This window comes from Sander vitreus, chromosome 13, assembly GCF_031162955.1.
Source record: "Sander vitreus isolate 19-12246 chromosome 13, sanVit1, whole genome shotgun sequence".
Lineage (NCBI taxonomy): Eukaryota > Metazoa > Chordata > Actinopteri > Perciformes > Percidae > Sander > Sander vitreus.
Window position 1 is genome coordinate 4,218,348 of NC_135867.1, and position 9,267 is coordinate 4,227,614.

The 9,267-nt window shown below is 38.2% G+C and overlaps 1 protein-coding gene across 2 annotated transcripts; it reads left to right on the forward strand.

Annotated features, from left to right (window-relative positions):
- Positions 1-109: 109 nt before the first annotated feature.
- Positions 110-7,849, forward strand: mks1 (MKS transition zone complex subunit 1). 2 transcript variants are annotated; one of them, XM_078266440.1, is made up of 18 exons: positions 110-475; positions 584-705; positions 1,390-1,442; positions 1,597-1,764; positions 2,120-2,220; positions 2,400-2,528; positions 2,798-2,902; positions 3,211-3,319; positions 3,779-3,835; positions 4,573-4,615; positions 4,705-4,767; positions 4,892-4,962; positions 5,056-5,125; positions 5,221-5,328; positions 5,765-5,898; positions 6,635-6,717; positions 6,888-6,985; positions 7,135-7,849. In XM_078266440.1, the coding sequence occupies exons 1-18, from the start codon at positions 390-392 to the stop codon at positions 7,236-7,238; spliced, it is 1,704 nt and encodes a 567-aa protein (XP_078122566.1). In that variant the 5' UTR covers positions 110-389; the 3' UTR covers positions 7,239-7,849. The 2 variants fall into 2 exon arrangements, with proteins under 2 accessions (XP_078122566.1, XP_078122567.1); XM_078266441.1 differs by having other exon boundaries at positions 2,123-2,220.
- Positions 7,850-9,267: the final 1,418 nt, after the last annotated feature.

Genomic DNA, 9,267 nt, shown 5'->3' on the forward strand with positions numbered 1-9,267 from the left:
ATTAAGTTTTTATTCTTGTCAATGTACTGCTCCATTCTCCGGTCCAGTGGGTGGCGGTAATGCTGATTTGCGAACCGCCAAAAAATCCAACCAAGAAGAAAACCTACATATCTCTATGGCAACGACAACTATCCATTTGCAGTGCTAATGTGTCCATGACTGAACACTTGTTAACTTGTTGTAGTAGCTGTTAATTACAACATTAACAGTTTATTCGCTGACATTCTTGCCGCGTACATTTGCAAACGCTGCAAGCAGTTAGGTAACAAATTGCATGTCGTTGCGAGTACGAAAGCTCGTACTAACTGCGTGCTAACTCCAGCTAACGACAAGTGCTAGCTTTGCTAACATCAAAACAATAGCGCTTTTTGAATGTTTACTTGCTAAATATGAACTTTATGGCGGACAGTTGGAACACAGATACCGGAGAAGCTGTGTATCGGTCCCGGGATGCTGTCAAAAATTTGAGAATAAGGTAAATAGCTAATGGTAGCGTTAACATTAGCTTAGCTACAAGACTCCAACGTGCTAACGTTTTTTTTTATTTATTTAGCACGGTATTCATTTGTGTCTCCCACTTTAGGGTGCGTATAGAGAAGGTTACCTCTACAGCAGTCCTCTCTCAGCACCTCCAGCAGCAAGTTCTGTCCCAGAAAGACAGAGGGGACATTGAACTGGAAACCCTCACCTCACGAGGCCAGACAGGTGAATTATTTTAACTGCTGGGAGAAGGTTTGATGCTGATCACGATGGGACAGTCTTACACTTTTCACTTGTCCATACTAACAAGTTCTTCTTGTACTTTACTCATGTGTTGCACCACTTACACCAACGTGCCTTCTTTGCTTGGTCTTTAGTAAACATTTTGATGCTCTATATATATTTCTCTGCTTGACTTACAAATTTGTCAGGACTTGTTTAATGGTTTGATTGTCAGCTGAGCTATTGCTGGCAACAAAAGCACTTTTTAGTTTAGGATAAGATGGAGGAGTTTTATCACGATAGGATAGTATTTAGATTCTTTGGAGAACAATACAGTATTTACTGATATCACAGTCTGCCACGATACTATTTTCGATTCAATTCAGGGGCCTGGGACCGATAGGAGATGACACATAAGCCCATTAAACACAATCCGTTACATTTATATATATTTACAAAAAGCAACTAAAAACAAACTCTTTTTCATGAAGAATAAATATATGTATTTGTTTGTTCTGCAGTCCACAGAAATGAACATAAAACATGTAATATAACACCAGAACGTGTACAGGAATGTAATAGACATTATGTATAACTTGTATTTAACCATGTGTACATGTATTTAGGGTAGATGTTTCCTTCAAAGCATATTTTAATAACTTGACATTTGTGTTACTCTGTCACTAGGTGATAATGAGGAGGAGCTGGTGGTGGGCTGGCAGGAGAAACTCTTTAGTCAGGTATAACTTTAAACCTTCAGCAAGTTATAATTACTTCATATAGCTCAAAGTGATTAGAAATAAAACGACTCAAAGTTCAAGAGTGAAGGCTAATTTTTCTATTATTACTTCACCCCTCCTCCATACCATCATGTCTTTCTGTCTGTGGTCCCAGTATGAGATGGAGCTGTTCCAGAGCGAGGCAGCATGTCAGATCCCTCTGGACCGTCAGTATCACACAGAAGTCAAGGCCCTGATTAAGTCTAAGGGCCGACGTAATCGCAGGATTTTCACATACACAGATCATGACCGCTACACCAGCTGTCTTCCATTCCACCAACTGGTAGGTTGTGCTGCATCCTACAAGGTCAACACCATCATCCAATAATTCACGCTACAGAGTTATATATTTGTTTACAAAACGGATAAAAGTGCAGCCTAAATAAGAGTCATTAGAAACAGAGTGAATGAGTCAGTTGATCGCAGTTTCTTGTATTCATGTCTTTACTTATTTAGCACAGCCTTTGGTGTACAGTGATCATTGTTGCGCAGGTACCTTCAAAGTAATATTTTGTTTGTTGAAATATGTTTAAAAAACGCACTGTAATGGTAGATTAAGATGACAAAAAGCTACTGTATTCAGGATTCTTCTTGTAACTGTGTTTGTAAGTAGCTTGTTGTTCCTTTGATCCTGAAAGCAGCACTCCACTGACTTATTGACCACAACCAAATCCAGCCCCACATTCCTGGCTGAAAGGATGGCCAGTGTGAGACACAGACGGCAGGACAGACGCACCATGTAGGTGAAGCTCACTTATTTAGATGGATTGGTATTGAGTTGTGTAAATACAATGCAGTTAAGATCAAAATTCATTAAGTAACCTTCATCCAAATGATGTCTATAGTCCTCAAAGACAGTATTGTAATGTTAAATGTTTGTCACAGTCATGTGATAGGATGGTCTGGCATATTTTGCAGGGATTGTAGTATTCCTAAATCAAAGATCGTCAACTGGGAGCCCACAGAGGAGTTTGTGAAGAGCAGTCATGTGGTGAATAATGCCATGCAGACCATGCACATCATGGGAGACCTGGCTCCCCCTGGAAGGTAAGACCCCATTTCCATTCAGTTCACTTTTTATTGTTCCATGTGGACTCATCCATTAGTGTCATCGATCAGTTTCCACCTAATATTACCCTGCGGTCGGTATTGTTCTCGACATCTTGATGCCCCTTTTGGAGGTTAGTCTTGCAGCTTAGAAATTGACAAAGTTAAGGAACCGTTTGCTATCAGCAGGTTTCATTGACAGCATAAAAAAAATGTACCTGTGGATGTTGTTTGATTCAGTTGTTTTCTCTCCATGTTTGGTTTCTCAGGCTGGGCCAGAAAGATAATGAATATTTGCTGGTAACCATAAAAACAGATGGCAGCGGAACAGTCATTGTAAAACCTGACTTCAACAAAGGCAAAGAGCCCTACAGGCAAGTTCACAACATGACAGGAGACTGTGTGTGGCTCCAGTGTTGATGAATATCATCTCAACATGTTTTAAAACAACTGATCTGAAAGGAAATGTACAATGTAAAGCTACACTCTGCATATTTAGCCACACTCATCCTGACTAAAAGTCAACCACTTTGGTCCAGACTTACATTTCTCGACAAATTTTGGATGGATTGTGACCAAACAAAGAAAACAAAAGTATGTTTTTTTTTTTTTTTGTAAAGGGATGCAGTTTTTTGGACAAATGAAAAGACAACCAGTCTGGTGTGTGTGTGTTGTTGTGCAGGATTGTAACAGCGGGGGAGAAGAGAGAAGTTTGGCGTCTCACTGTGGAGAATGTATGCACAGCCATGCAACCAGAGGAACAGGAGAGGGAGCAGAACATGTACAAAGACGTGAGTTCATGTTTCCTCCAGGACCAGAGCAGAATTGAACAGTATAGCTTTTAATATTCATGTTCATATTACTGATTATGGAGTCAAACAACATGTCTTATGATATTAACACTAGGCATGAGCCGGTTACCGGTTTCAAGGTATACCGCGGTTTCAACAAGTAACGGTTTCAAAACCACAAAAATGTTCCGTTCTGCCGTACCTGCAGTTTGAGCTGTGTTTTTTTACAAGTCGTCCCTGCTAGTGTGCAGTGTGTTTTTAAAAATAAAATACATTGTGTTCAATGAAAAAAAGGTTGTTGTTTTTAAACAAGACATTTCAAAATAACACATTTTAAAGCTGTAACTGCAATACTGCAATACAGTGGAACTGTGATATTTTTGCTGAAGATTATCATACCATCAGAATCTCGTACCGGTCCATGCCTAATTGACACATCCCCTTCTTCTCTGTCTCTAGCTGTACGTACGGCACAAGGAGTACCTCAGTAGCCTTGTTGGACAGGACTTTGAGATGGTAAGTAATTAAATAAACTATCATTAAAGCTGACTTTGATCTGAAAATAGGGCTCACGGCTCGTTATAGCTTCCCAGAGACCAAGGTTACATTTTGAAATAGCTTGTTATATGTCATATACTGTATTACAACAAGCAGCAAATCCTCACATTTCAGAAGCTGAAACCAACATGTTTGACATCACTGACTGAAAAGATTGATCATATAGTATATTAGTCTCGCATTGCCAGACCTTCCTACGCAGCGCTGCGGAGGTTCTGGCCAGTCGACACAGCATTCCGGGATGGGAGAAATACGTGCTCTGGTTTATTGGCATTTCTTTAAACCAATCACAATCGTCATGGCTCTGCCCGCTGCCGCTGCAAAATAGCCTCGAAAAGGAACTTGTTTTGGTGGAACCTGTACGTTCAAAAGTTGTTTTAGTTAGGTACAGAAAACTCAGACTGGACAGATAGTCTAGCTAGCTGTCTGGATTTACCCTGCAGAGATCTGAGGAGCAGTTAACCATAGTCCTCAGAAATCAACCAGAGGTTAAAACGCCAACACAAAGAAAGCGAAAGGTAACGGTCATCCGGCCAAAAGAGGGACATCCGGTAGAATTACCGGCGGCAACAGAGCAATCCTGGAAGTGGAACGTCGTGAATATAGACTAATCAAATATTAACTTTGGACTTTAAACAAAATGTTAAACTAGCTACGTAACCCTTCTTATGGTGGTCTGTTTGTCTTTCCCTTAGCCTCCTGCAGGTATTCTGCGTTACCTGATGAATGGAGAGATAGGTGAGTAGGAAAGCTGTGGACATCACTGATGTATATATTTCTAAAATGCCCATGTTTGGCATTTAAATCTCTTTCTTCTCTTTACCCAGTTTCGGCCAAAGGCTTTGAATATGATAACTTATACATCCACTTCTTCATGGAACTGCCCAACAGTAAGTCATATACAGTATATGACACTATTTACATTTTGATACTTGGGTATGTTGATACCTTTTTAAATCAATTAAACTAAATTCAATGTATCACTTCAACTTGTGTTATTCTTGTTGGTTTTAGATTGGTCCAGCTTGCCCTTTCAGTCTCTCTCAGGTGTTACCCAGACCTGCCGGGCCAAAACATTAGGGAAGGTGTGTATGATATACTGTACAATAAACTGGTTAACAGCTTCAAAGTATGGCTGCAGAGATTTGTTAAACCCTCAAAATTCTCTCTGCCAACAGGAAAATGTAGCTTTCTTCAGTTACCCCTTTAGCTTTGAGGCTTTCTACATGAGTGAAAAAGAGAGTGAGGGTTAGTATCAGCCATGGAATATTGTGTTTAAAGAGTTTGTCTCATGCATTAGTTAAATATGAGGGATTTAGTCTGAGTTTTCTCCTTATTTTTAGAGTCAGTTCTCCAGTGGCCAGTGATCTACTTCAAGGTTCTTTCTCTGGACTCCTGGCAGCGCTATCGAACTGAAGGCTATGGCTATCTGCTTTTTCCTGCCATGCCTGGTATGCTGTGTACACTGCAAAGTTGTTGGATTAAAATGAGGACGATAGCGTTATTTCAATTGTAGATTTATCTGCTGCTAATTTTCTCGATTTGATTTGTCCTTTCGTTGTTGAAAATGTCAGGAAATAGAGAAAATGACAACGATAATCAGAAATTCCTGACATTTTAGAAGCTGGAATCAAAAAATGTTAACATGAGTAATCGATTATCAAAATATTTGCTGTTACTTTGCTGTTGTTTCAGCTCTCATTAACATTTCTAAAAGACACTTTTACATTGTATATTTTAAAGTTATCTTTTGGGATTAGAAATGTAGATGCTGAACTAATCACTAATTCTCCCACAAAACAAAAGCATTTACATGTTTTGTAAAATAACATCTAATCAGTTCCTTTGTCTTATTTCCCCACATTTTGTGTTTTCTGTGTGTGCCAGGTAAACATACAATAACATGCCATACGTGGAGACCCCTTCAGACGGGGACAGGCTCTGCACTGAGGCGCTTCTTTATTGGAGGTTCTCTGGAGCTTGAAGACCACAGCTATGTCAGAATCCCCGGGACCTTTAAGGTAGGCTCAAACCTCTGGAGCTCTCTAGAGATGCGGAGAAGGAATGTACAATTTAAGGTCATTCTTTTCTTTTCTGTTTTTTGCCACTTGTCACTCAAAGATGCACAGATTCATTTGGATTTATGTTTACATACATGTCTTGTTCTGTCAGCACAGTTAGAGTAAATTGGGTCATCTGACGATGGGGGACGTCTGAAAATATGCTGCTGCTAATAGAAAGTGAAGAGAAAAATGGTAGAAAATTCAAAAAAGCTGAATATTCTGCTGCTGTTGATTATACTGCAAGTAGTTAGATGGTGAAAATACAGAATGTTTGTGCATCAAATTGTATTTTCATAGTCTGATCTGAATCCAGTTCATTCTTTTGTTAATATACAAAATAAATACAATTACATAATGATCTAATCTTCATTTGCATCATTGCTTTACTTTAATGCTAAATGGAAACCCAGAGTAGGATCACTACTACGTTACTTAAATTGCACTAATGTATAACGTCGTTGTTAAAATCTTCAATTATCATAGCATCTCTTTAAAGGTACCCTGTGGAGTTTTCTTGTAAATAAACACAGCTTACACCTTGGTTTGTTTTGGTATACACCTCCCTCCCGATGCATTTGCAACGCCACATTTGTGAATATTTTGGAACCTGCATTGTTTATGTCCATGTTCATTACTATGTTAATGACACTAAAGAATGTCTTTTTTATTTTTATGCTTCCATATATGGCTGCAGGGAGAGAGGCTGAGTCGCTTTGGCTTTTGCACTGAAACCACAGGAAGTGTCACCTTTAATCTGCACTGCCTCCAGCAAGCCAGGTAAGTACACCTTATATGTGTCAGTTTGGGTGTAGAAATGAATTATGCACCCCAGTCTTTGTAAGTGTACAAACTATTTGCAAAATATTTCATTAACCATCATTATTGATCACACTATTAACTTTTTTAGTGTCCTTTACAGTGTAGTTTAATGTATGCATGTTTTTCAGGGCCTTTGTTGATGCCACCATGTTGAAGAAGAGGAGGCAGAAAGTTTTTGACCAGCTGGGAGGATTTAGTCAGCAAGGAGCTGTTTGCACCATCCTGGGTAAAGACATTCACTCAATTAGTTATTCAGTATTTGGAGGGATTAAATATCAGTTTGACAGCTAAATTGTGTTTTTAATTTTTTACTGTGTAGTTTTACTATTTTTATTATTACATATTGTTAATTAGTATTTTTTTTTTCTCTGCCAGAGGCTTTCCAGAGGGCCAGGAGAAAGATGCATGAGGCCAGAGAAAGTCTTCCAAGAGACCTCGTCAACACCACCTCCCAACTCCAGATGGAATCCTCTGCATAGGCGTGAAAACCGGTGAAGAGCTGTCACTCTGTCAAATACATGAAAACAACCAAATGGCTTACAGCTACCATGTAGAATAGTAGCAACATTACCAGCAAGTATGAGTTGCCATTTTTAAATATTGCACATTTAGGGCGTGTTCACACCTATAATGAGGGGGTCTGGGTATGCCAGTTTGGTCCACTTTTGGTGCACATCCCAGTGCGATTGCTGCATTCACACCTGCCCAAACGAACCGCACCAAGGGGGAAAATGAACTCAAGTGTGATTTAACTGAACCAAATGAGGCCGGTGTGAAAGCCTCCATACTGTGTTTTGGTGATAAGACTATGATGTACTGTAACAAGTCAGAGAGAACGGCCTTTTTGCAATTTAATTTTTGTAAAGAATAAGGTTTGTAAGGTTGATTATGGAGTAAATATGGATTTATGTGGTAATTAATATGGAGCAAAGCCAATATGCCTACTAAGTATGGTATCACCATGTATTGTTTTCTTTGTACAGTCACTGTTTATCTCAGATTTGGATAAATAGTCTTATTTTCAGAGTTGTAGACAGTGAGGCTTTTAAAAACTGATGCAACACAGAAAATAAAATACTTTTTAGACTTGGATTTTTTTTTTTTTACATCATATTTGCTGTTATATATGTTTTATATCCCTAGCCACTTTTTTGTGTATTTCTCTGTACCTATAGCCACTACTACTTCAATTTCAATTACAATTATGAGATACTTTTCTATGTTTTGTTTAGAAAAAAATAGAAACAATGGAAATGTTTCTATTTCCATTGTATGATACTTTATACTTCTACTCCACTACATTTTGGAAGCCAATATTTTACTTTTTACTCTACTACATTTGTGATAACTTTAGTTACTTTGCAGAGTATTAATACAAAATATAATCCACTAATAAATGATTATATATTTTAATAGGTTAAGCTACCCAGCAGTAGATAAAGTAGTTGAAATTAGCTCCTTCTTTACCAACTGCAAAATTTGTGATGCTTACACATGAATGCATCAATCATTATAATCCAGTGATGTTATATATATATATATATATATATATATATATATATATATAATTCTGAAATGGGCCATTATGCATAGTGAGTATTTTTGGTACTTTCAAGTTTATTTTGATGCTTATACTTGTATTAAATCTACTTTTTAATTTAATGTACATTTGACTGCATGACTTTTATTTGTAACAGATTAGGTTAGGTTTATTTTTACACTGTAGTATTGCTAGTTTTACTTAAGTAAAAGATGTGACTACTACTTCTACCACTGCCGACATGTGTAACCTACATTAGATGATGTTTCCAGCAGTGTTTGAGCCCTGAAGCAATATAATACCCTACATACTATGTTTACATAACACAGGTTCAAGCCTGTTAGCCTGGGGGGGGGGGGACCAATAAAGAGAAAATATTGGATTTTGTGAGGAGCATTATTCAATTGTTGAGTGCAGGTTGTCTACTTCTTTGGAATTAAATTGAGCAATAGCCTCATTTAGCAGACCAATCTGTTGCTGCTTACTAAATTACAACTCAAACGGAAAAGTATGACAGACAGATTAATAGTTTTACCGAAGTAAACAGTCTGAGAACTTCTTCCATCCCTGCTGAAAATAGCCAAATGTAATTATTCAGTCATTGTCTGTTTGACCAAGACGGTCACACAGACAGTTCACTGTGGCTATAACCCTCTTCTAGTTTCCTCTCTGTCAGTCAGGACATCACTGTGTGATCCCAACCAAGACTTTCCTCTTGTGCTAGATTCAATGCTGTGGGAAATCGTGAGTCAGTTACCAGTCACGCCTAAAAAATTATATATATGCGTATATATCGCAGGCTTAACCATATAGAGTAGCCGTCTATTAAGCATTGGGTCGGTAGTATTTGTCTGTAGCACCACAAATCCTGTTATGTTTCAAGGAACCTAAAAAAGAAGGAAATGTCATACGTGATTAGAATTTTGCATTGGTGCCAGACTTTGGTGCCAGTTCTGTTTAAGTTCATG

Coding starts and splice junctions, on each gene's coding strand:
- mks1 (XM_078266440.1), top strand. CDS start 390: ATGAACTTTATGGCGGACAGTTGGAACACAGATACCGGAGAAGCTGTG. Junction 706..1,389: donor CACCTCACGAGGCCAGACAG/GTGAATTATTTT, acceptor CTCTGTCACTAG/GTGATAATGAGGAGGAGCTG. Junction 5,899..6,634: donor GAATCCCCGGGACCTTTAAG/GTAGGCTCAAAC, acceptor ATATGGCTGCAG/GGAGAGAGGCTGAGTCGCTT.